Below are 27,024 nucleotides of genomic sequence, written 5' to 3'. Positions count from 1 at the left end.
CTAGCACCTGTGCTTGACTTTCTACTTGTCAGGATGTACCTTTCTCTAGGTCTTCCATGCAGGCCTTCCATGCAGAGACAAGACAATCCCCCAGAGAAACACCTTCAATAGCAGTCAGTCAGCTCACATCTATTTGAACTTTGCAGTGAACACTTTTCCAAAACAACAACAAAAAAATTCTGCTAGGGAAAAGCTTTTTCAATCATATTGATATGAAATCAACACCAAAGTAACAATACACATTACTGTTCATGAAGCGTTTTCTTTCTGAGCATCCTATATAGTTTTCCTGGGTAACACTGATCTACATTGTGCTTGCTGGTGTTTTGTTATAAGCTCGTTATTGTTTTTTCACAGCTTAATTATACCTTACAGGTGCCTTTGCAACTGGCTTTGACCCACTGTTTAAATGAAGTAGCTACAAAAAGTAGCCGTTAGAGGAAAGTGCTTTACAGAAATCAGCCAGGCACTCCGCTGCTGGGAAATAAAGCAGCTACTTTACGTGTCTTAAGACGGGAATCTTACTCATCAAATGTTGAACAAAAATAGCTACAGTGTTTAGGCCTCCAACAGCTTTAAGTGATGGCTTTAAAATAATATAGTAAAAGCAAGGTAAATCAGGATCCATGCAACTTTTATTTTAATAATTAGACAAATACAGGAAAGTTTGCAATAATTATCAAAAAAGTATCTTATCAAGAACTGGAAAGGTATTTAAAAAACATTCACATTCAATTCAGGTTATGTACAAACCAGTGTTTGTAAAAAAGGAAACAGCAAATGCTTTGATGTAAAAGATTCCGTTCTAGTTCATGTTTCAGCATTCCCAATGAGCAAGTTACCACTGAGATGCAATCACAGTGCAGACACGTTCCACAGTCTATTAGACTCATTTCAACAGCATCGTTGCCAAATGTTTTGTTGTTGGTTTTTTTTAATAAAGCATTTTGAGAAGTTTTGTCATACAGTACCATCCAGCCAAAATGTACTCCTGCATATTTAATTCTTGGCTGCACTAGTGGCAGAACAGTTGGCATCTACAGGGCCAGAGTAAATCTGCAGTTCTATAGGTAAGAAAGATATCTATATATCCAAGAAGCACCAGTCTCCTAAGCCTGAAATAGTCAGGGTCTGCTTTGTACGTTGATATCAGCCATTTTTAGTGGAGCACAGCCCTTGATTATTTGGCTCGAAGTCATCATCTACCCAGTCAGAACAATTCTGAACATGTTGCAGTATCACATGTGCACCTTCAAGACTCACCTCACAAAGATGATGTCTGAATTTGAGTGCCACTCAAATAGCCATACATTGATATGACAGCATCATACCCCTCTGCTATAAGACCGGCTTCCAGGAATCTCTCCTCTTTGCTCTGGATTAAATCCCTCAACAGGGGAAAAAAAAAAAAAAAAAAAAAGAAAAAACAAAAAAAAAACCCAGAGAGAAATGAAAGTGGCTGGTTTTTAGGCAAATCTCTGACTTGGCATTATATTTTCTTATTTATTTGAAGCTTAGCCAAAAAAGGAGACTGATCATTGATGTAAGTTGAAAGGGAAGAGAAAGCTATCACGAAACACAGTTTCAAAGTATGAATACTGAAACAGCCACACAACAATGACCAGTGAGTCTGTCTGGGCCCAAAAGAGATGAATCTAGTGCTAGGGTTACACAATAGTTCTTTCTGAGCTACAGTCTAACGTGTTGTCATTAACATACTAATTTAATAATAATGAAATCTCTCAAAAATACAGACTACATATCAGAAGTCTTTCAGTTATACCAAGCTAACCAAGATGAAATGGTTCATGATCTCAAATTAGATCAGTGTTTCAAGACAAAGGAGAGAAAAGTGACGCAACCTTCACACTTATGTAGCAACAACCCAAATGCAAACAAAAACTATTTTCAACTGAACCATATGGACCCAAGTACTGAGACGATCTTTAGTTGCAAGATCTCATTTGGAACATAAGCTACCATGACTTGGCATAAGAAGGGAAATTATAAAACCTCATCTGGTTTTTGAAGGTGTAGGTAAGACTTGGTAATAAGCAGTGTAATTTAATATATATTGGCCTGGGCTTGAAAAGCAATTTCCCTTCTGAATTTATTTTGAGATTCAAATACATAAAATTAGTTTCTGTGATTATACATTTCATAGTCTCCACCACCGTAACTCCACACTAGCTCAGAAATTAAAACTTCAGGATAGCAGAAGCAGCTCTGGGGAGTGGAAGACCAGCAATTTAGTGTTCGAAGATTCTGAGCTCTTCCTTGCGTTGTATATCCAACACCCATTCAAGTTTGTGGAAAGGTTTTTGTGCATTTCTATAAGATACTAAAGCAAATCTTAGTGGAGCTACTGCTCCCATGGTGCATATTTGAGCCAAAAAACCCAACAATAAAGATGACGGCTGCATTTGAGTAACAACTCTTAACTGAGAGTCAGATGAGCAAACACAGGCTAGTGATGCCAACTCTTAGCAAACCTTTTCTATATAATGAAACAATAGTTACGATACCCAATAAAACACACAAGGAAATTTTCTTAGATACAATGCTCATGAAAGGAACAAGTTACATTAGTATAAAACCAACTCAAAGTCTTGTAAAAAAACCCAACCAACTAATCTGTTTTAAGTCAGGCTTCATTGCAGCAAAATAGGGAACGGTGATTTAAGCTAGAAAACATGAGCAAGTTTGACTTGAAAAGTCAGTGTAAGCAATTTTGGTATGGTTAGTTTATTAATGCTATCCATCACAAATCAGCACATGAATGAGATGAATAAAAGTACTTTAGAGAAGATAAGACAATATATTTTATGAAAATGTAAACGCTAACATACAGTTAGCAAGTCATACTGGAAGAGAGATAGATGTTTCTAAGGACAATCAATGTGAGCCTTTCTTGGTTTTAAAACAGATGCATACATCACAGCCTTTCTTCCTTTATTTGGGCTGATGGTTGGTGAGCATCTGTGATGTCTCAGTCCTCTGAATCTATAGGCACCAAAACAAAGCCCCAGAAAAAAAGGTGAAAGGAGCTTGTGTCAGGATTTTGACAGTTGTTCTACTTGGCAAGGACTCCAGTATCAAGATGCAAGTAAAATGGAATGCCCGTCAATAGTATCCACTCCCTCTGCTTCCCTCAAAAAAAATATTATTTGTACAGAGTAAGAGCCTAAGGCAAAAACAACTTCATCTCACACAAGTCTCATTTCCAAGTAATTATTCATAAATTAGTTCTTTCAAATGAAGAAGAAAACTGAGTGTAGCAGTTTTAAGGTTTGAATTGATTCTTTCTCCTGTAAGAAGTTAAAAATCCCATCTCTTCAGTGATTTTGAGTTATCTTTCATTTCTCCAGTCTTCAGTTCCTCATGGGGGAGGTAATTTAAGTGAAGAGGACCACCAATTTTGCTCCTTGGTAACATTAAGTAATATCTCACTTAAGTATCCTTACCAGCAAAGACACCGGACACATACAGAAAAAAAAATAAAATATCCCTGCCCAACCTGAGGTGTTAGATGGTCAAGTGACCAATACTTCAGGTCAACAGAACTGTAAACCAGATTTTTCAAGATGAAAAATTTCAGTGATGCATCGGAAGTGCTACCAGTAGCACTTTGGCTTCTAGATCTGACAAGCTAAATTCCATCTGGGATTGCTGCAAATGCCTATTTATTTCAATAGAAGGAACACACACCAGCAACGCAGTCCATGCTGTTAGTGACTACTCTCAAACACAGAGTTTTAAATGGTGTTCTAGCAAAATGATTTGCAAGAGCACAAAGAGTTTGTGAAATCTGAATTTGCTTTTTAATGTAGTTTATTAACCTTTCAGAATCTAAGATCCAAATTAGAACCTTATGATCCACTAATGCCAAATAATTCAGTCCAAGTAGCTACATAAACTGGAGCAGGTGTACAGAAGATGCACTCCATGCTTGAGGATACAAAGTATTAAAACGGAGAAGAGGTTCTAGTTCCAGTGTGGGGGGGGAAAAAAAGCTTTTAAATTTACTAAACCAAGCACACTCAGGCACAGAGTCTACGAAGTGGTGGAACACTCTTAGAGTGACAGTACTTTCTCCCTTTGTCGAATTGCTACAAAGTCCTTTCTCATTACACAGAGCAGAGTCAGGACTCCACTGTCAAAAAAACCACTGCTGAAGAAGTCTGACTTGGGTTCTCTCTCTTCAAGCGGTTACAGGGACAAGTTCCATGTGATTTGTCAGCTTCCTCTGTTAGCATCAAGGAAGTCCCGAGCACCCTTAGTGCTGTGAAAGTAATCAGCCTGTGGTAAGAGATCACATTGCTGGTGGAAGCATTAGCAATTTTCACAGGTGGTCCTTACCAGAGATATGTATATCAGATTACCTCTGATATAATAGCACCTGGTTTAGACGCGCCATCAGGAAAGAAGCCACTTTCACACAGGAAAATTCATACGGTGCCCAGTGCAGCAGTTGTCTCAGGAAAAAAACAACCAACCATCATCAGAGGAAGTTGTAATCATTCAGGCTTGGAATCTTGAGTATTAAACTTCAGTCTCAGTTGAGAACTGAGGGAAAAACATCTTTCCTCCTCCCAGATTTGCTACAAATATTCATACCAGCATCAAGTGTGCTAGATATAAAACTGATGGAATGCTAGCTGGTCCATAAAAGGTTGCACCAAGTTATCTGTAGCAAAGTAAAAAACTAGCCCAAACGTTATGGAGATTGGAAGAGCTGGTAAGGCCTTCTTGAAGATGGCAAGAAGCAGAAGTGTAAGGCACAGACCCTGAGGGGAAGAAAAAGAAAAAAACCCAAAAAACATAAGGAGAAATTAGGGAACTCTGACAAGCAAAAGATTATATACAAAAACAATAATCCCACAGAAATACAAGATACAGTTCATGCCTTCCTAAACTAAAGGCTTAAAACTATACAGCCAATGAAGACCCCAGCTAAAGCTCTCACCAGTTTTCAGTCTGGCCACCAAATAAAACAAATTCCAAAGGAAAAAAGTGTAGCAGTTATGACTTTGTCCCTGATGAAAAACAGAAACTGTCCTTATTATAATATTATACTCACAATTAATATGGCTACAAAACATGCTAAAGTTGTATTCCAGTCCCCACTTGCTGTTGCAGAGGCTTTGCCAACAAGGACACTGTAGAAAATGAAGTCTCCTAAACCTAGCTTTACTCCTCCTGCAAAAGTGAATACATGGCAGCATTAAGTATCAGGCAGTCTAGTAACATTATCTATCAGTAATTGTCAGAAAATAATACAGATGTTAAGTATCAACAAGACTTGTTAATAAGAACATTATTTAAAAAAAAATAAATAGTACTGTTCCTGAATCAAGTGATAAACCTTTGTGAAACAAGATGGCTTAGGAACATTACACCACTCAATTCATCCTATAATTAGAATTTTTCTATATTCCTAGTCTCCTGTACATACGCATGCAATATATAAAACTCAGATATTTGTCATTCTATTTGTTGGGAGGTGTCCACTGTTGGTTGCCATGTCATATTCAACAGAATACTGAAGTATAATGCCATTAAACTGGCCAGGGGAGGGGGAAAACAAGTAAAGTCCCTTGCAGATTATGTTTTATTTACCAGTTAGAACCTATACCCAGCAAAATATTCCACTGCTCTTCCAATTTTCCAACAGAATTCTTACTAAGGTAGGTCTAAAAAGCATATCACAGAGCCAAAATCCCAACATACTTAGCCCAAAATGTGAGGTTTAGGAAAGCACATGAGTAAATCTTATTCTTTTAAATAGTAATTACTACCTTAGCAACAACTCTGGGAGCACAAAATTCAATTATTTCTGCAAACAAAATAATAAGATTTCCAGAACACCAGTTCACTTTCTGAGCTTTTAGTCTGAGATATTGGCAGAGGCCAACATCAGGTCACCAGCTGTTTTCATTTGTCCTACTGTTTACTTTGTCATCTGATTACAGTCCAGCCCCAAACTCACTTCAGAGTTTTAAGAGGAACTCGGAGCATCAAAACAGAGGTGTATACCTGGTTGATCACTGAGAAGGGGAAAAAAGGGGAGGGAGGGGAAAAAGCCTTTTTCAGCAGACCTCCCAATCTATGATCTAGAACAGTGCCTTCATGAAAAGCTCTTGAGCACTGAACCACCCTGAACTGCTGAAACAAAACTTGGATGCTTGCTTTCAGCATGACAGAACAATAAGCAAAGGCAACTGCCCGATAACTCCTTCCGCACAAGTGCACACTCCAAATTTCCACTAAGCCACTCCAAACTTCTAGTAAGCTAACACTGGCTGACAAGTCCAACTGGATCACTGCACATCTGTTGTTACTGTTCACTTCAGGAATACAGAAGGGAAAAAATTATTTAGTCTGGCCAGACAAGAGTTTTAGTTGACCAGTTAACTAACTAAAATAGCCCAATTCCTAACATTTTTGCACCTTAATGTTATTTTCCTAAGCTGTAGAAATGAAAATGGATTTGCAACAAACTCTGGATTTGGAATTTTCAGGACAAAGTAAATTCTAAAATTGTTCCTTAAAAATACAGAGACTTCTGCTTTAACAGAGGAACACCTGAGAATCAGAGGAAGCAGTTGCACCTGCTAAATATGGAAGCATCACATGGGGAGAGCAGTTTATTAGACAGGCAGACCTTAATTTATTTAGAGCTTTGCAAATCTAATTAATAGCAGCTTAAACTCCAACTGGAAATCGTGAGTCTGTTAAAACAGGTATCTGAGTATTGATGTCATATGCTCTCCAATGATACTGTACTTCAGCAAGATGCTGGAGAAAAACAAGCAAACCCATGGCATTCTGCATTCATTTCAGTCTCCAATTAGGTTTTAAACATTGCTTTCTACAGAATGGATTACAGTAGTTTAATCTTAAGGCAAAAAACGACAATGACTGCACTTATAGGGCCTAAAAGCCCTAAAAGCCTTCTAAAAGACAGAAGCGAATGCAACTGACTGGATAATGGTCTGAAAGCAGCTTGTGCTATTGAAGCTTTGAGTCTGTATATCAAACTGAAGGGAATTTGGCCAATGTTACTCACTCCTGCAGCAAAACCAAAAGTGACCAAAAAGTAACCACCTATTTTTGACGAGGCATGTCAGTATCGATCATGAGCAAGAGCAGCTCTTCAGATTGCTATTAGCTCACGGCATACTATATCTGTGCAGTTAGGATGACCAGACTATCTAGCTTCAGATTTACTAAGTCTTTCAGACACAGTACTCCATACTCACGTTCTTCAGGGTCTTCACTTGTTTGAGAGTTACTGGGTAGAGCCTGAACAGCAGCACGCGATTCAGGCGTTGATTCAATGGGTCCTATTCTATTATCCCTTTGCTGTTGCCATTCCTGACTAAAGCCACCATCATCTGCTTCAGCATCTTCATTCTGAGTCTGGTTTGCTGGAGCTCAAAAGAAGAAAAGCATTTAAGACCTCCTTCAAAAATGCGCCTTCGAAAACATGACAATCTCCCCACATGTCAGATCATAGAAGAGCGAGGAAAAAAAAGAGGTATTCCATAATACTTAGCAGCATCTAACATTGGCACACACTATTACAACACATTCTCACTTAGGTTTTTAATACTTATTTAAACAAGCAGGAGTCAAGGTGCACTCTGCAGTCACAGCATCTACATGTTGCACTCAAGTGGCAGTATTCTGGAGGACTTTGAACAGTGGAAGTTTTGTGGCAGAATTTAAAGATCACAGTTTAAGGAATAAACTCTCATCTAGTATTTCATTAGCTTCTTTAGTCAACAATGGCAGTCTAATTTTCCAGTAAAATAGAAAGCTTTACCGAACATTACGTATACGTACACCCTTTCAAGCATGTTAAAATCTGAAACTGTGCTCTGCTTGAATAATACAGTTAAACAAACAAACCCTATGTTTTTAAACACTAGCTGCATAGCCAAGAGGGCCAGAGACATTTCTGTTTAATACAAATATGAGTGATATAAATCACCAACATTACATATGTATATATATGTTCATATATATATATGTTGATGATAAATTATATCATTAACATTATACTATATCATGCTGATATTTGACAAGCAATTGAGCTCAGTCAATAGTTATCTATTGACAGTCATTTCACCACCAACATCCTGGATCCCAGAAAAATGAATGCAAGACCATTGACTCCACAGTAAGCAAGCAATTTTTGAAGTCTTGACAGACTCATCATTCCTAATAAGGCCTCCATGCTTTCGCTCTTCTACAGGAACCAGGACACTTAAAACGCTAAAACCCAAGTATCTATAAACACACCCTCTAAAAAAATAACAGCTATAAAGGCCTGTCAAAGAAAAACTCACCTTGTTTATCATAAGCGGAGCTTTTGGAAGCTTTCCGTTGGGCTTCTGGGTCTTCCTCAGCCATGTTCACTAGCCATATCATTGTTGCTATTCAAAAACAAAACCAAACAGAAACCGCATAGCTAATCATACCTTTAGATGTGTGCAATTCTGAGATAGTGTTGGCATCAATCCGTTCTTTTTTTTTTTTTTTAAATAAGTTATTTGATACAACTATCTTTCCCAACAGGCTTGTCATTAAAGCACAGTAGTATCTGGAACACAGCCAGTACCAGCTACGACACACGTTTACAGAATTTGGTGAATAAAAGTTTTATCCCTACTAGAAGCTGAAAAAAACGGCAATGGCAGTTGACAGAGAAATTGCTTCTATACAAGGATGACTCTGAAAATCTGATTCAATTATTTCTTTACTTTTTTCCACTAATCATTATGTTATCTGCACATAAAAAGGTCTATTCAGGCTGGTACTGAGGTACTTCAATTCAGAGGTAGTATCTGCATCAAAATTAATTGTTCTCTGCCTCCACAGTCACAAAAAACCTCTCTAATCTGTTGTCACACTTACAATGGTGTATTTTAAACCAAGTTTGTGGTTTCTCAGCTTTAACTTCTCCTCCCACAAAACAGGCAACGATAAGCAGTATCAGTAAAACACAGCAGGTGACAGAAGAAACCCTTCCCCTTTCTCCACTGTAAAAGCATCCAGCCTACAGCACACTTCCTGCTTCCAAATACAGGCCTTTCTTGAGCACCAGTAGCATAACTGCTTACAAATAACCTATTGCACTGATTACCCATATGATTACAACTAGCAACATGGAACTTCAGAAACTGGAATTATGTACTAATTGATACACAGGTCGTAACAGCAATTTCCATTCATTAGGTTATTTTTCACAACTACAGGGAGAAACAACATATCAAAAGAGACGAGCCCTGGAGAAAATAGTTCTATAAATGAGTCTTCCTGGCAATTTCTCTCTTTCCTTCCACTAACACACATTTAAGCTATTTAAGCACTGATAGTTGATAAATATTTTCTTTATTTCTTATTGGAAACAAGCCTTTGAACAGGCTTAATTCACAGCCTAATGGTATACTTCTTCAGCCAAAAGAAGGTATATTACCATTTTTCCTGTTCATACTTTGTAACAAAACATGCTGGGTTTTATCTCAAAAGATCTTAGACAGAAGATGTTCCACATTTTTGAGTCAACAGCAAAATGAAAACTGAAGCCCAAGTGAGCAGACTAAGAATTCCAGCTGACAAGCATTATGTTAAAACACAGAAAAATGAAAAAACACTTCAGCTGAGTGTGTGACTGTAAGTTTAAAGTATTTCATAAAATGTACTTACATGAGTAAATAAGTGCTGGGAAGAGAGTTTCATTTCTCTCTTGAGCCGTTTCAACTAGCATACGAAGAGGACCTTTAGGACACAGGACCGCAACCAAATCTGAAAGGAAGAGCAAACAGATCTTACAGCACTGCAGACAATTTTTTTTCCTGTAACACTTGCAGAGACTGGTTAAGACAAAATGTTACCCTGAACACAGACTTCTGAGCGAGCTGTTGTCCGTAAGTCAGTATCCTACAGGAATACTTTTTAATACTCTCAGTTACGCAACCTATTTCACACATTACTGTAACATGTATACAAATTTCAAAAACGTGATGTGCCTCACCTAAGGTATTATGCAACTGCAAATGTATTTGTGTATGTTGATTTGCAAGTTGAAAGCAAATAATTCATGACAGATACTATTCAACTAACATCTTGGAAATACCCAAGCTTGCTTTCTATTATCAAAGCTTTTCTTAACCCAAGTTTAATGCTAAAACAAATTTTAAAATAACAGGTAAGTGAGGCTTACATAACTTCTATGAAGTATGCATGACTGCCAATCTATTCCCACTTAAAGAAGAAAAAAGTGAATGTGCACATGAAGAGGAAAAACAGGTTTATTAAGCACTGCAGAAAAATGCTGTGTTTGCATAGATTTGAGAGGTGCTCAAAGCATATTTAGCATAAGAACAGAACAGCAGCTTTTTGTTGCTTCCCTCAATTCTTGCGGATGACCAATATATGAAACTGGATGAATAAGTAAAAGTTAACTGAAAAGCAATCATTTACAAAATAGGATGACTGTACAAGTTACTTATACAGATCAAAGCACAACATTAAGAAAAACTGAACCGTCAGATGCTCCATTTGTGTTCTCACCTGAATGTTGATGGTTTGTTAATAAAATTTGCAACTCCACAACCAACCTCCACTACTTTTCCCTTGTCTTGCATATTTGGACAAAAAGCTGTAACGTTTACATATTAACCCTGCTACTACATTTTGCAGTTGTCCACCCACTGTATGCCTTTAAATTAATTTGAAAGAAAATCTGACACCAAAAGAAACAACTTACTTGTCAGGAGCTGTATGTTGCACAGAGCAGACCTTCTGCACCTGAGCTAACTGCCCTAGCACCATTGCTGCTCCCACTCAAAGAATTCTTAGTGTGGGGTCACAGGCTTTGAAGCTTACTTCCCCTTTACTCAAAACAACCACGTTATGGTCCTGGAATATGACTGGAAAAGTAACTTTGTTTTGCAATCACTGAATGAAGGCTGAATGCTTGGAATACTTGGGTTTGTTCCAGTCATACCAAGGGTGGAAATGGGAGAGGGGGTGGGAAAGTTTTCTTCACGTGCCTTACAATCTATGAGCATACACAAGGGACATTTTTCCTCCCTCTGAAGGAAAAGGGCACCTAAGTAGTACACCGACCTACCAGAACTAATCAGATCTTATTAACCCCCGAACTTCTACAACTGGACAGATTCTCACTCTTTATCATTATCAGTGACATTCAGAGTATACAAACATTACACTGACATGCTTCGAAAAAAATTCAAGTTATGAGCACATCTTCACGGATACACTTGACTGTAACGTTTTAATTATGTTTGAGTAACTGGATTTTAGTCTTGGCTGGGAACTAAATCAGTATTTGGGATAGAGAGTGATTCTTTTGCCAAAAGTGTGCAGTGCCCTCTAAAGCTTTATGGAAAAACTACATCTAGGCATCTCAGTCATCATTCTGAAAAAGTGTAATATGCAATAATTCAAATGAATTTTCTTTTTATTAAAAAAAAAGAAATTAAGGAAATAAATCTCACAACTATATCCTTCTAAATGTAAAATGACTTTGAGCAATGAAAACTGCCTCTTATCCTTTTTTGCTCCCTTCCCATTATATTATTAGGCATGGATCAGGGTGTTGTTGCGATGTCCACAAATTTGAGCAATTCACAAGTTGACCAGATCTATACCTACACAGGACTGTACCCAAATGACAAACTCCTAAATTCTGAACATACAATAATTTCCAAGGATTCCTGGGGAAAATGAAAAGCCAGAAGCTCTCCACGTTCATAGAAGAGATCAAAACAACAAAAAAGTCTCTTATCTCCTACTGTCTTGAATAACTTCAGTTCTCCTCCCCAAAGAATCTGTGAAGTCCAGAAAACTTGAAGGAAGATAGGCGTCACAGTCACACAAGGCCCTCAACTGCAGGAGGCCAATCTTGGTTTAAATCATGATCTTATTTCTGAAGTCTGTAATCACCTTATGTACTACTTTGGATGATACCCCTACACACACATACTTTTTATTCTTTTGACGTCTAGTCAGACAAACAGAAAAGTCAGGGAATAGAAGAAATTCACACCATAATACCTGTCACCATGCCTTGCTGCAGACCTTACCATACACTGAAATGACAGCCAGGATAAGCCATGCAGTCCATTCCGGAAGGTACTTGATGAACACCAAGGCCATGAGAGCACTTATCATAATGAGATATGCCTGCTGGAGCCGAAGTGGACCCTTCCAATGAATACAAATCATTCCCACAACACCAAAGTTCCAGATCATGAGTGCCACTGTAATGTAGTCCATGGCAACGTTGTATGTCTTAAAAACCTCACTAAAAAAAAAAAAGAAAAGAAAAGAATATGGGCTGAATTTGCTTAAAACAATGGAAACAAGTTACAGATGAAGGCTTCAGTATATATATATATATATTTTTTTATTTTCACATTCAATGTATTGGCACAAATGTAAAATTCCATCCCCAATTAGTACTTCACTATTCTTCACAAAGGAGATAATTTTACCATTGTTTGATTCACACCAACTTTTCCACTTTCCTGAAAATTTTCATTACCATTCTATTTCCTTCTATTATATACACAATGTATAATTGGTTACAAACCTTCTTCTCATTGGACCTCTGCTAAAGGAAGCCAGCACTGCTGTGAGGCAGCAGGGACAGATGAAGGAAAGCAGAGTGTCAGGAAAGCCTTCGTTCCCTCTATCTACACATGCTCATGGAAGACTGCCAACTCCAATCTAAACCCAAACGAATTGAGCCCAACAACCCGTCTCCATGTAGCCTGTTTTGCAGTTGTGCAGCACACGTTGCCTTGTATTTCAAAAGTCACTATTAAGGTTAGAGAAAATACTGACCAAAAAAGGCACCACAGATCACTTTTGCCAAAATTAGTGACTGAGGGAACACTATTTTCTCCCCCTGGAGACCAAATGAAATAGATACACTTCTTTGAAGAACCTTAAGTGGTACAAAAATATACAGTATAGTAATTTCATGGCATAACTCCAGTTACAAACCCTGATCAGGTTGCTCTTAGACCAGGGGTCCTGAAACTACGGCCCGCGGGCCGGATACAGCCCCCCAGGGTCCTCAATCCGGCCCCTGGTATTTACAGAACACCCCCCGCCCCTCCCCCGCCGGGGGTTGCGGGAGGGAAACCAAGCACCCGCAGATGGTTGCCTGCCACTTCATCTGCACACCGGCCCCCTGCTTAAAAAGTTTGAGGACCCCTGCTTTAGACAATACTGAGTATTATGTATACCTTTTCTTGATATATGGATAAAAGCCTGTTTCCAAATCTGAAAAGAAAACCACTGAATTTATTTTGGTGAGAAAGTAGATTCTTCTCAGCTGATTCCTTTCTGCCACTCCCATGCAAGCCATCTTTGCATATAGAGAACACCACCAAAGCCATGACATAAACAACTGCCCTTGAGTCATACGGCTATGAAAGTTACCATAAGATATATTAGCAGAATAAACTACCCTGTAGAAAATAGCTTGTTCTAGTGATGCATTAACTTCTGTACAATATCAGATACACTATAAACCCATAAATGTATTTTATGTGTACTCTACAAGCCTATAAAAAACTAAAAAGCTTCGTTGCAATAGCTTACTCACTATTATTCCTCTTAAGATTCAAAGGCTAGCTCTAAAATAAATACATACACAAAGTGATACATGAAAAGCAGCATATTAATGCTTTGGTTCACTTACCCCAGGTAGATGAATGAGAAAAAGAAAAGCAGCAAAAGAGAAGAAATTATAAGCCAGCCGTGGATCACCTAGAAAAGAAGATATCAATACAGATTATTTTTTTTGTTACTTTAAAGTTAGTATCCACTTAATGCCTTTAAGTTTATTTTCCTTTTTGATTAAAGCAAGAAAATTATATTCAGATATCTCTTTGGTTGTTGCTAAATTCATAACTAGTCTACACACGTTACTGTATTTCAATTTACACTTATGAATTTTAAGTGATTTGTGGTCTTTCAGTAAAGGTTCTATACAATGAAAGCTACTGTTTGTCTATTTTTAGGCCATTCTGGTAACAGTGGCACTACAACACAGCCACAAGCATCCAGCATTAACACAGACAGAAAACATGATTCATTTCTACGCAATTAAAAAGCCTGCTCCAATTCCAAATCATTTTCAGAATAGTTATAGAATGATGGAATACAGAAATACCTTCAGTGCTTATCTGCTAAAACTCAGAATTAGCGTGTCATTGATGAATGACTATATAAAACTTCTATATTGTCTATCAACCATCTATAGACATAATCCCTAATTTTGATACCAGAGCAGATATACATGCCCAACAATTTAACAAGCAACAGTTCAGGGTTATACTCAGTGGGACACGCATAGACTTAAACTTGGAAATGACAGGTGCTCAGACTTTATACTGACAAAAGTGCGTACCACTCTTGTATATTACTGTGCAAAATTAAAAATTAAGATTGAAGACGCCTGTAACTTTGGTAGTCTCTAAGAATGAAATACATATTTGTCAAATTCCCAGCAGAGAATCTTATATAGAAAACCAGACCGAATATTGCAAGTAGATAACCAGTCAGAAGCAATAATCTAGACATTCAAACTGCATAAAAAAAATCCTGCTTCGAGTAGACAAGTTGAGTGGAAAATTAACTGGTTAAATTAGCTATATACGTACACCAGATCAACATGTTCAGAAACCTTTTAGAAACTGTGTTATCCATTTCTCTTCTTCTGAAAGATGTGTAGCGGAATGCATCTGACATTACAGTTTTAAAATTATTTTGAAATTTAATATACAAGTAAAGCCCATATGCACAGACTAAAGGAATCACATTTACATGAGGCAACTAGGATTTGCCAGCAAATTGAGAATCTAGCTATTACAGTCAGTAATTTAGTATATTTAGTCTAACACTAAATTTTTCATCAGCAGTTTTAAAACTCTCACCAATTTTTTGAAACATTTATTCTCCTCCTTCATAATGTCTCTTTCAAAACAAGTTCAAATTTGACCTAAAAACCTAATAAAACTTGTCATTTAACTTGTTAATCTAACAGATCGGCTTTCCATATTTGCTAGTGTATTCTCAAAAAGACTTAAGAATTTCCCACATGCAATAAGCATGGTGCCTGTGAAGATGCTGCAGGAAAACTACCGAAGTATCCCAGTTGGTCAAACTGTCACTACTCATAGCAAGTGGGGGGAAAAAAACATACTAAAGCTGAAAACTGACAGGTACCCGAAACAGAATCTAAATTTCAAACAACTTTTAAAGCTACCTATATATCTAAGAAGTGACTTAGCAAGAGTAATTTTACTTCTCTGTAAAACTAGTTGAAACCATTTTAAGAAAATGGCAAAGCAAGCTGTGTCATTTCTTTTAATAACATGACTTCTATCTGTAGTTGTATTTGTCGTATAACCTCTTAAACTTTCTTACCACTTCAGAAAGTAATGTGAATTCTAATGTTTCATTCTAGTGAAGAGTAAAATGCTAACAATTTCAAACACCAAGGTCACAGTTCAGTAAATGTTTACACACACTTTGCATAACTACTGTTGACAGTCCTAAGAGAGGTAGTTTCAAGAGTTGACCTAAGTTGGCATTTGACACACAGATTATTAATATTTTTTCAATTCTCAGTATGTATCTCATTTGCTATATAATTTTCCACATCACTTGCCTCTCTTTCATATTTTCCAAAGCACATAAGTTTTGGCCAGTGTTTTCCTAGCAGGATACCATGACAGATTTGTTGCCTTCTAATTAAAGAATTTTCATTCTTCATTTGACAACAGCTTCAACACTAATCGACTGCTGGTACAGAGTTGGCTTTGCCTGCTACAACTTGAATAAAAACTAATGACTGCAGAATTCAGATAATTAAAATGAGCTACAGCAGCCAGATTTGGTTAGGCAGACTAAAACAATGAAGAAAGTAGAGAATAATAAAATACATTAAAAAGAAAAGCTAGTCAGATATAATCACCTTTGAAGATACTGTTTCTGGTTAGATTGAAGAGGTAAAAGGAGGACCATGCTTAACTCATCACATACAGGAGAAACAAAGGAAACTAACAGCAGTAAAGTTGAAACAGTATTTCCTTTCTTCAAAGGAGTTTTCAGACAAGTCTTGTGAAGATATGAAAATTACCACTACTAGCTGGAGGCCTAACATTCTTTAATTGTAAGTTCCATTCCCAGTAATCTACACTACATTCTACACATAGAACTGCATGTAAAATAGAAATCAATGAACAGGTAACTACATTGTACAGCGTTCTGGTATAAGAGCATAGAAATACTCTTAGCGATTCTAAGTTATTTATTTTAATTAGGACAAAAATATCATTACAGTGAATTTCTGTTGTCTAATCATTCTCATTTTTTAGTACAATTATTTTTGTACTAAAGAACATGCCCTGCTTTGTAAGGTCAAGAAGGAAGCCAGAAATGTGAAAAGCTTAGTAAAAACTAGTCAATGCCTTCAGCATCTGAAGAAAACCAATTGGCTGCCAAGGAACGTAGCTGAAGTACACCAGTTATTTGACTTCATTATAATGAACAGAATTGCCAATTTCAGAAGTTTGTCAGTTCAGATTTAACACCACACTGAGATAAAAGAGAAGGTCCATACTTTAAAAAACACTATTCCAAGCTGTATGCAGATTCAGGCAAAAATCATTTCCTCAGTTGCTCCACAGATAATTTGTAAAGGGGTTTCACCCACAGCCATAAGTCCAAAACCATTTTTCCCTCTTGAAAACAAAATAAAGCGGAGCAAAGCTTTGGACCAGTGCATGGATACCACTGCCTGTTTTACAACTATGAAACAGATTCAAGGTTCCAGCTGCACACTGGGAACTTCTATTAGGCCGAGCCTAATGGTTCATTAAGACCAAAAGACAACCAGGAATTTCAATGAAAAATTCCTCCCAGGCAGGTGACATTGCAATTATTTATGCTAAACCTGGACTTGGCTAGATTAAATCATTATACAATTGAAGTCTTTTAGAGAAGAACCTTAGAGTCTTTGTGTTCTTTGTAAGGATATTGCCTGGCGTGTATAGCCATACACACATCACGCTGTTGGGAGACTTCTATACTGGAGGGAGGGTGGGGACAGGGGAGCCCTTGAAAAGTCCCTGAAGTCCTGAACAGATTTCAAATTGTAGGACCAGGTCTGTCCTTTGTAGTTCTTGACCACAGGAAGATTTCAGTACATGGACACTTCACAGCAACAGGAAGCAATGCCACCCTAATTCTAATTGACAAAACAGCCAGCAGTGTTAGCACTAGCCCTTTGCCTCCCCACTGTGTCAAAGGAAGGGAAGCCACAATACTGGAACAGTGAACTGAATCACCAATTCTGTTATTTTTTTCTCAATCATCCTTCATAACCCTTCATTTTGTTCCATTCTTGAGAATCTGTACTAATAAATAAAACTAGCACAATCACTCAAGTCAATTATATTTATACTCACCTTGTAGCACCTGTATTTGTAAAGCACAACCAGGAGTATGGTCATGACAATGATAACGCTGATCATGATAGCTGCGTTGAGAATTGAATTCAGGGCTCTCTGTCCTACTGTCTCTGTCTCTTCTGTGAAAGGAGTGTAGATGCTACAACAACAAAGAATCAACTGAAATGCCACTGAATGCACAGATGTTGCTGATATGAGGCCAACATCAAATGAAATTGCAGTAATCTTTCAATTCAGAGCTGTAAAAGCAACAGCTATTTCCTACTTAGGCAAAATTTGAAAGGCAGCATAGTATTGTATTAGGTAAACTTTAATTAGTTAAAAAAATTCTTTAGAAGACTTGCCTTTCCTACATTCTCAGATCACTGCTATTTTCTACTTTGTAAAACAAACAAAAACCAGAACTGTCTGATACAATTACTCACATGCTATTGATCATGAGACTATTACCACCACTAGACCTTTATAAGCACACCATCTAGTGGAATCACAGCGAAAGGTTCCGCGGTGTTTTCAACAAAACAATGTATGGGCTCAACTCTCTTTTTCTTAAAGAAACAACCTTTCAAAAAAAAAACAAAACCAAAAACTTGAGGAAAAAACCCATTCATTAAGGAGAAGAGGGAGGAAGGGGGAAGAAAACACCATAAATAAAATCTCGAGAAAAATAATTGTTTGATCAACAACTTTGACAGTGAAAAAGAACTTTGTGTTTTATTGAAACATTTTATGACATGCTTATATCATACAAACATTTCAAAGCCAAACACATTGTGAATAATTTTGTCTAAACGTTTTCACAGTGGAACATTTAGACTGATCTGCTGCAGGTCCTGACAGGCCCAGTGTTCTTCCTTTGCCTCCTTTCTCTCAAACCAGCTTTCACTGAGATAGCTGTTTTTCAGAAACATTAATATTTTAGGGAGGGTGGGGGTGGGGGGGAAGTCTATGCAGGAAATCTGCCAGGAAAGTTTGAAACTGCAACAGAAGTGAACCTCATAGAGCTATCTTCTTCCTGCATTTTTATTCCTTTACCAAACAGCATAGGCAAACCAGAACTTGGCACGTATGTTACCTCATTTAAATGAGTAGGTTTTTTCCCTTTTCCAAAATCTTTGTATTCTAGTAGATTACAACTGAAATGGCTGTGGCTCAGGATTGAGTTTATTTTATAAATACCACAGGGCAAGACTAAGAATTAAAATGAGGACTAGGATTTGAATCAAGTAGTAACCACTGAGATATTATCCCAACTGGTCACCAGACAGACAACAAATGCCAACAGTACCACAAATACAGATTCTGGTTTCTGGGAGGAATAAAACAAAACCACCTTTGAGCTGGTGGAGGGGAGGCAAGAGGGAGTTCACTGCTAGAATTAGACTCCTGAAGAAATGGAAATTAAAGAAAATTATCTAAGTAAGGCCATTGAAAAGATAGGGGAAAAAATTAATACATACAGCTGTCCATCCTTGCGTGTATAAAAGCTGACAGACTTGATGGTTGCAACAACGACCACCATGCAAAGTGTGACAGGTACAAACAACATAATCACATGTTTTGCTCCATATTTCAGTGTCAGCTCTTCATCTTCTTCTTCATCTTGTTCCACCACTTGCTGAACGTTGTTTTGTGGCTGCCCGTTGGTCTCAGACTCGGGATTGTCATTTCTTCTGCGCTCACTATTATCATGGCGACGTCTTTCGCTGTTGTCATTCTGTAATACATAAAAAATAGTTTCCTCAGCAATTATCCACAATCATATCCTTGTACACTTAGCTAAAGATGATCTTGAGGGGTAAATGTGTAAGGTAGTATTTACTGTCAAGAACACTTGCCACAGCAAGGACTTAAACAGTAGTAATTAATTGCATCATGTAGTTATCAGAAGATTGGGAATGCAGGGTTATGTTAGAAGCATTTATATTAAAAACAGCAGCAACTGAAAGTAGGCTGGTTATATCTAACTGCCTATGCTGCCTTTCCTTTAAACAGAATTTTAAAAGCTGAATAAAGACAGACGGCTTTTTCCCTTGGTCCAATACAAGGGTGCATGACAGTAGATTACTCATAGCTAGACAATGAGTTATAGCTGTTCCTAGAAATAATGCCAAACAGACATTTATGATCCTAACTCCACGAAAATTCCAAGAAAAATTCTATTTTCTTTATTATGTTACTCCCACCACAGTACATAATTATTGTATATTAAAATGGAGTTTTGTGAGGTATTGTGTTCCCACTTTTTTAGTGAGAAGAACACAGAAATAGTGATAAAACTCAGGTAATTCTCAGTCTTTATACTGAGATTTGATCCCAAAGTTTTAGCTTGATGAGCTAAGTGTGCAGATTCTTTTCCTCCTTTCCCAAGGATACCCCTGCCACATCTTTTCACTGACATGGAAGAAATTCCACCACTCTTGTCAACAAATATGAAAAGCCTCCTAGCCTTCCTGATACTGCTACACAAAACATCAAAGGTTTAATTTAAACACAAGGACAGAAGTAAACTTTCAATGGGAATTAAGATTAACCAACCACAAGCAAAAGCAAAACCTGGGAACAGCACTTACAAGTAACTGGTCAGGCCTGCACTACTCCTGGTGTCACTACTCCTTTTGCCCTCTCTCCAAGAAGCCCCGTCAGCATGGGGCATTCAGCCTTTTCTATGTTGTGTGCACACAGAGAGAAAACAACAGGAGAGTGAGCTACGTTTTACTTGTTCTGGACTACAGAGAAACAAAACCATTTTATGTCTACAAGTCACTCTAAACAAGGCCTAAAATGCAACAGTTTATACAGACTACTTTTTTTACTGTATTACTGTGTCCAAAGTCAATGCTGTTCTGTTCCCATTCCCTCCACTCAAGATGTTTAACAGAGAAGTAACACAAAGATTTTTTGATTCCTTAGAAGATTTATCCCATTTCTTCAGGTTTATCTCATTTACAAACAGTTCTGTTTGAGTAAGTGTGCTAAAGCATTTTTAGATTAAAATGTACAATAAACTGAAGGAAAATGCCTTTTGCAATATGTTTAAAATATTACTCAGTTTTAGTAAAATTACTCTAGACATAAGATAGGACATTGAAAATAACCTAATGAAATTCTGCCTAAGTACTCTTGTGCATGTAATTTTTTTCCTTAAACACGCAGTGCTGAAGTCTCATTACCTGTTCTTAACAGCATTTCCAAACATAACTGCTGACCTGTATCTCATTAACGCACTGCAGTTTTTTGATAAATCAACAGTAATTTTGGAGATCCTTTACACAGAATTTTCCCAGCCCCACCCTCAGAAAAGATGTTAAGTATACACTCAGGAACTCATAGCGGGGTTTTCAAAAGCACTTGAGTGATTAAGGAGTACAAGATCCTGGACTTCGAACTGCAAACACTGACACTGCTAAAACCTTGGTTGAAGCTTTACAACTTCCCCAACTCATGAAAAACTTGCTTTTACAAAATATTACAAAGTAACAACATACACTTAATGCTTTGCCTATTTACTCCTTTTTTGTGGTATCCTTAGGAGCAAGCTCAAGCAGGATATCAGGAACTGCACTCTGAGAAAATTTGATTTATTTTTCAAAAAGAAATCTGAATATAAGGGGAGAAAAAAATAATCTAAAATTGTCTTAATCAAACAACTAAAACTAGCAGGCAACCAGATATTTAGAATTAAGGTTTTAACCTTAATTTGAATTTAGTATGTCCTGACAACTTAAAGTATGTCCTGAAAAAAAATTTAAATTCAATATTATTTCTTAAAAAATAGAAGATTCATTATAAATCATTTGGCATTTTGCATAAAGTGCTCACATATAATTATTGAAAGACAGAAACATGAATATGGGAGAATGCAAATAGAGATCACATTGAATCATTCTGAAATGCTGGCTGCAACTGAACCTCTTTCTGTACAGATTATGGCTCAAATGTAACATTTTTCACTTTGACTCCATTTCTCTCAGTCTAAACAGGACAACAATATGCTTACCTTTCTAAATAAACTGCCTAAGATGATCATAAGTAACACTACATTGGAGATGATCAGAGCCTTGGAACGCTTCACAAGTTAAGTAGACCTAGTATTTAGGTTTCTGCACAATTGTAGAATACATATTCACAGAATATTTGCACATATTGGGGAATAACTGCTCTTTCTCTCTTGTAACAGCAAACCTGCATGAGAGACCACTTACCCTATCTTAGGCACAGAAATATAAAAAGTAAACCAAAAAGCTACAGCTTTGCAAAGCAAACACAAAAACAGCCAAAGGAAAGCCTGACTAACTAGCACACCCCTACAAAAAACTGGAAAATCAAACAAAGAAAAAACTGAAGGAATTAGACAACTGTGCCATTTTATTCCCTTCATCAGTTAGGAACACAGACACAACCACAAAATGCCTTTACATACTAAAACACAGCACATTAAAACCAGATCAGAATGAGTTATTCTCTCATTTGTTGTTATAACCAGAAAAAAAATCGTCCTTTCAGGCTACTAAAGTTAGCTCAATGTGACACACATGTGCCCCACTGCTTAAAAGAACAAAGTGCACTCATATCCTACCTGATGAGTATTAAACAGAGCAGAGGCCATGGACTCTTGCTGAAGTGGAAGCAAAGGAACAGACTCTTCACTTTCCTCAGACATAGTTAAAAGTGAAAATTCTGAAGCTAAAAAGTCAGTAACACCTGTTGTAACACCGTAAGCAAATGTAAGTTACGCACCCACTCTCAGATGAATAAACAATATCAAAACAAATGATAGGGGTTGGTTTTTTTCCTATCAGGAAAACAGTTAATAGCAAACCCAGAGCAATGCCCCTGAACCAAGAAATGAAAACCCAGCATATTTGATAAGAAGTTTTTATTTATTAAACCCGTATTAATATATCAGGAATAAACTGCCTTGCCTGACAGTGGGCACAGACTTTATTAGCTCTCACATACACCCTTTATGTTTAAAGGTCATTATACAGTGACAGATATTGAAGACTGAGCTGAGCTCTTGGCGTGTGACTGGAAGAAGAGATGACAAATTATAATGCTTTGTGATTTCACAGGCTGTTGGCCACAGAAGCAAGATATACTTAAGCAGGAAAGGATTTTTGTGTGGATGTGTGTAGGGGAGAAAAAACATTACAACTAAGTATTGAAACTACACGTAGAGTTACACTTACACATGGAAAGAAAAAGCAAAAGTAGTAGTTACTCATCAATATAGTCTGTTAGTGAGAAGAAAATAGAACCATCCATTCATACCATCGCTGGGCAGGAGCATCAGCAAGTTATCTGTAAGGATGGTGAGCACACAGCTTACTGCTGAGCTCTGCCTTTTTAACCTGGCAAAAGCGTTCAACAAAAGTTTATCTCTTACCTGTCCAAGATTAAAAGAAACCCTTTTAATTCCCTCTGAAGTAAATGCACAAAGGATGCAGTACAAAAGTTTCCACTTTTCTATTTTTATTACCAGTTTCTATAATCAGTAGGGTCTTAGGTCAGATTGACCTTCTTAATTTAAAAATAAATTTTCAAACGTTTTATATTTTTACTGATATAGCAGGATGCTGATCTGAGATAAAGACAAGGATTTTTCAAAATTCTACTTAAAACCGCTGGATTGTATAAAACAGAGCAGTGAATAAAATATTCTCTTGAATCGCTGCCATAAACATGGCTACAAGTGGCCCAGCCTCACAGGAGCATTTCCATGTTACAAGGAAACCTGATATTCAAGAGCTATAGCAGAGCAGGAACAAAGAACTGAGCATGACAAATCCAGGAGCCTGAGCACCACACCCAAGTAGATAATCTAAACTTGGTTTTACCAAAATATGTGCAGTACAATTAGTACAGTTTTAGCCACAAGTATGCACTTAGGTCTTTCAAAGCCATCATATAAAACTTCTACGGTTTGAATTCTGCCCCACCCCACCCCAAAAAAAAAAAACCACCCAACCTGACAGCACCTTGACAATTATTCACAAGTAAGACAACACAGTGCTGCCCCTCCTGCATAGATACAGCCCACCAGCAGTAGCAACAACAAAACTGAGGCTTCTGGCTCTACCTAGGCTAAAATTAACACTGTGACCAAGAAACCTGTGGATCAAGCAGACCACTGCCAGGCTAGATCAAGAGAAGTCACCAAATCCTCTAAAGGCCAATGTTTGACATTGGAGGGTCCCACCCCATTTTCTTATTTTTCTGAAGGGCTTTGTCACTCCAACACCACTTTAAACTAGGGGAAATCTTATTTCTATATAAAAACGAGTTTAGAACATCAGATATTTTACAGAATATTTCTTTCTGCTCTGCATATCACCACAATAGTCCAGATAGAGAAAAATTAACCCTCACAAACAAATTTCTGAATAGAGTTCTGAACTGTATTTTCATCTACATTCATTATTCCTCCTGATTTAACTGCTACCATGCTGTAAAATTGTTTGTTACGTACAGTGTTGCTGAGGTGGTTATCAGGGAAGTTTTCTGTCAGCTGCCCATGCTGAAACTGGGGTAAATGCGCAGACAGTTCTGTCATTGAGGCTGTCCTCTGGAAATCACTTATTTCTACACAAAATGGATCTTTCTTCTTGAGATGCTGAAAGGAAAAAGATGTGTAAAAAGCCTCTGTTCTTACATGACCAGGTTCTCCATCCCCTCCCTACCCCAATTTTTTAAGTTCACACAGACCAAAACCAACCATTTTCTATCTATAATGTACTGCTGAACTGTATCTGTGACTAAGAGATCATAATAGGGATTTCCCAGCATAAAAATAAGAGCATCAAGGCATTATCAAATTAGTTCATCAGCTACAGAAGCCAGAAACAATTAAATCAAAACAATTCTCCATTCCTTCTTGTGCAATGAGAAGCACTGCATGCTTGCTTAGAGCGCAATTTGTTTTTATCTCAGCAGAGTACACTTGCTTCAAGTTGCTTGGTTCTGAATTGCTGATAAGCTCACGGGGAATCTTCAAGCAAGGATGACTGAGTGACACTTGATCATTTAGCATCTGGATATATCTTTAATACTGTAACGCCCTAAAGGGGACCTAGAGCTACACAAAACAGTATTTCAGCTGAGCCTCAAGAACTAGTGTTAGGGTTTATATATCAGCTAAATGTGAATAAACGTGCTGTAGGCTTGTAACAGCTTTATACATTCTTCCACAAGAAAGTCACATGCTAACATTTTCCTATGCAAACACGATTAAACCATGTGCTCCGTAACAGAGGAGGATAAAGCAATACATAGGAAAGAGGAAGAAGGGTGATGTAAATACATAAAGTTTTAAAAAAATAATAATTTTAAGAAACAATGAATAGGCTTCAATAAATTACTGGCTTGGTTACACAAACCATAAGGAAGTGAATAAACCACTGCACCAAGAAGGGTGGAGTGCCAGCCCCGACTTCCATCCCAAGTGGTTCCTGCTCCTACTTTGTGCCAACTCCAGCACTCATCAGTCCTCTTTGCAGATTTTACCCACTAAAATGGAAGAAAACAAATCCAGGAAAAAAAAATACGAGTATTTTCCTGCTGTTTTCATATACTCAACCAATGTATGGAGGGATCTCAAAAAGCTCCCACAAAGGACGACATCACAAACCATGGCCTCTCACTTTTGGCAGCAGCAAGCCTCAAGTGCTGCAAGACTGCATCTTACTTAAAGAAGGAATTAAGCCCACTTTCATAAATACTAAGATGCAGAAGCTGTTTCTCTACTCATAGATAAATGCATATCTTACAAGACTAGTACATAATGCTTACTAACTTAATCAGGGATATAGCTTACACTAAAAAGCCATTCGCAAGCAACGTCAATTCAGCAAGTCCAGTGGAAGCATGCAAAATTTTGGGGAAAAAAAAAAGACAACATAGTATGCACTACAATGGCTCTCTTCCACATTTGTAATTAAAAATAAAGCACATCTAACTTAAAATATAACAAAATGTAAGATTAAAGGACAAAATGGTCATTATGCTGCTTTTACTTTTAAAGTTTTTGCTCTAATTCTTTAGTTGGGCTACAGAATATAAACAATGTTATTTTAAGACCGCTACTGGTAAAAATTCTCAATTACAGACAGGGTCATGACAGAGGAAAAAGTTGAGTATTTTTATCCAAATGTGGAGCATACTCACCTTTTTTCTCATCTGAGATGAGATTTTTCGTGTAGCAACATATCAAAATTTTAATTAAATGACTGGGGGAGGAACCCTAAACAAAACACTAACCTGTAAAATTGTATTTAAAGACTGATAAAGAAAACCACCACAAAGTCATCAAACAACAAGCAGCTACTGGAGAGCAGAGAGAAACCGAAGACAGGGAGGAGTAACTGACAGAAGAGCTGCACTGAAGCCTGAATGACAGTGTCTAACAGGCCTCAAAACATACGGTTTGTTAGAACAATTCCTTTTGAAAGCTCAAGAGCTCAGAAAATAAATTCAGGGCACCCTCCCAGACAAGTTCATTTTCTGTTATTCAATAGATGAACACTGCCGAGTTTGAAATATAACGGCAAATGAACAAAATATAGGAACGAACTGTGCGTTAAACAGACACAAATTAAACGCTTGCTTCTTTTACCTGAAAAGGAACTCGCCAAAACATTTTTCTAACGAAGCTAACGTTAAAATAGCCTGTCTAAAAAAGCTCTCCCTTACTTCCTTTGACTTTCCTTAGTAAGAACAGTAGCGACAACTGTAGTTTTCAGGCGTTTGCATTTAGCCTAGCAGGTGGAAGTAACACTCAAGTAAACTCTTACATTCTCTCTACTTCACAGAGCGCCCCGCCGCCACCCAGCAGACACCGCCCGCTCAGCCCGCGCTTCGCCTCCTCAGCCAGCGACGAGCAGCCGCCACCGCCTCACCGGGCAGCGCCCGAGCCCTCGGCTCGCCCTCAGCCCCGCCGCCGCCCGGGCCGCGCGCCCCCCCGGCCGTGGCGAGCGGCGAGGACGGGCAGGCCCCCCGCGCGTGGGGCAGGCCCCTCTCGGTGTCACCAGCCCCCCGGGCCCGGTGCAGCCTCACCGGCCGCGGCCCCGCTTCGGCCAGGAGAGCGGCCAGGGGCGCCGCCCCAGCCCGCGGGCGTGTGGCACAGGGCTCGCGCGAACAGCGGCCCCGGCCGCCCCCAAGCCGCCGGCCCAGCCACCTCCCCGCGGCCCCTAACGCCGGCGCCCGGCCTGCGGCGCGCCCCCGGCCGCCGCTCCGGCTGGCGCAGCGCGCCCGCCGCACACGCTGCCCGGGCCGGGCCGGCGGGCGACGGGCACCAACCCCTCGCGCCCGGCGGCGGCGCGCCCGTGACCGCCCCGGCTCCCCCCGCCGCCAGACGGACCTGCAGGGCGCCCCTCCGCGGGCTCCACCACCGGCTCCTGGCCGCCCCGCAGCCCCGCCCCGCTCGCTTCCGGCCCGCGCCCCGCCCCCCGTCGCACCTCACTTCCGGGGGACGCCGCGCCGGGCCGAGCCCGCCGAGCGC

At 38.6% G+C, this 27,024-nt stretch overlaps 1 protein-coding gene across 9 annotated transcripts; it reads right to left on the bottom strand.

Annotated features, from left to right (window-relative positions):
* Positions 1–617: 617 nt before the first annotated feature.
* PSEN1 (presenilin 1) lies at positions 618–27,024 on the bottom strand. Of its 9 annotated transcripts, none has more exons than XM_056347801.1 (12): positions 26,884–27,024; positions 23,998–24,141; positions 22,105–22,143; positions 18,986–19,242; positions 17,523–17,664; positions 13,748–13,815; positions 12,120–12,340; positions 9,715–9,813; positions 8,355–8,441; positions 7,263–7,436; positions 5,081–5,199; positions 618–4,787 (listed from the first exon to the last, which is right to left on the bottom strand). In XM_056347801.1, the coding sequence occupies exons 2-12, from the start codon at positions 24,079–24,081 to the stop codon at positions 4,632–4,634; spliced, it is 1,446 nt and encodes a 481-aa protein (XP_056203776.1). In that variant the 5' UTR covers positions 24,082–24,141; positions 26,884–27,024; the 3' UTR covers positions 618–4,631. The 9 variants fall into 9 exon arrangements, with proteins under 9 accessions (XP_056203776.1, XP_056203777.1, XP_056203779.1 ...); XM_056347802.1 differs by having other exon boundaries at positions 26,823–26,896; XM_056347804.1 differs by lacking the exon at positions 26,884–27,024 and adding an exon at positions 26,318–26,587.

This window comes from Falco biarmicus, chromosome 7 (assembly GCF_023638135.1).
Source record: "Falco biarmicus isolate bFalBia1 chromosome 7, bFalBia1.pri, whole genome shotgun sequence".
In the NCBI taxonomy this organism is placed as follows: Eukaryota; Metazoa; Chordata; class Aves; order Falconiformes; family Falconidae; genus Falco; species Falco biarmicus.
The sequence above is the reverse complement of the archived record's forward strand: the minus strand, read 5'-3'. Positions and strand labels throughout refer to the sequence as shown.

Coding starts and splice junctions, on each gene's coding strand:
- PSEN1 (XM_056347798.1), bottom strand. CDS start 24,964: ATGGAAGTCGGGGCTGGCACTCCACCCTTCTTG. Junction 24,142..24,931: donor CTGGCACTCCACCCTTCTTG/GTGCAGTGGTTT, acceptor TTTTCCTTTCAG/CATCTCAAGAAGAAAGATCC. Junction 8,442..9,714: donor CCCAGCACTTATTTACTCAT/GTAAGTACATTT, acceptor GTTTTTGAATAG/CAACAATGATATGGCTAGTG.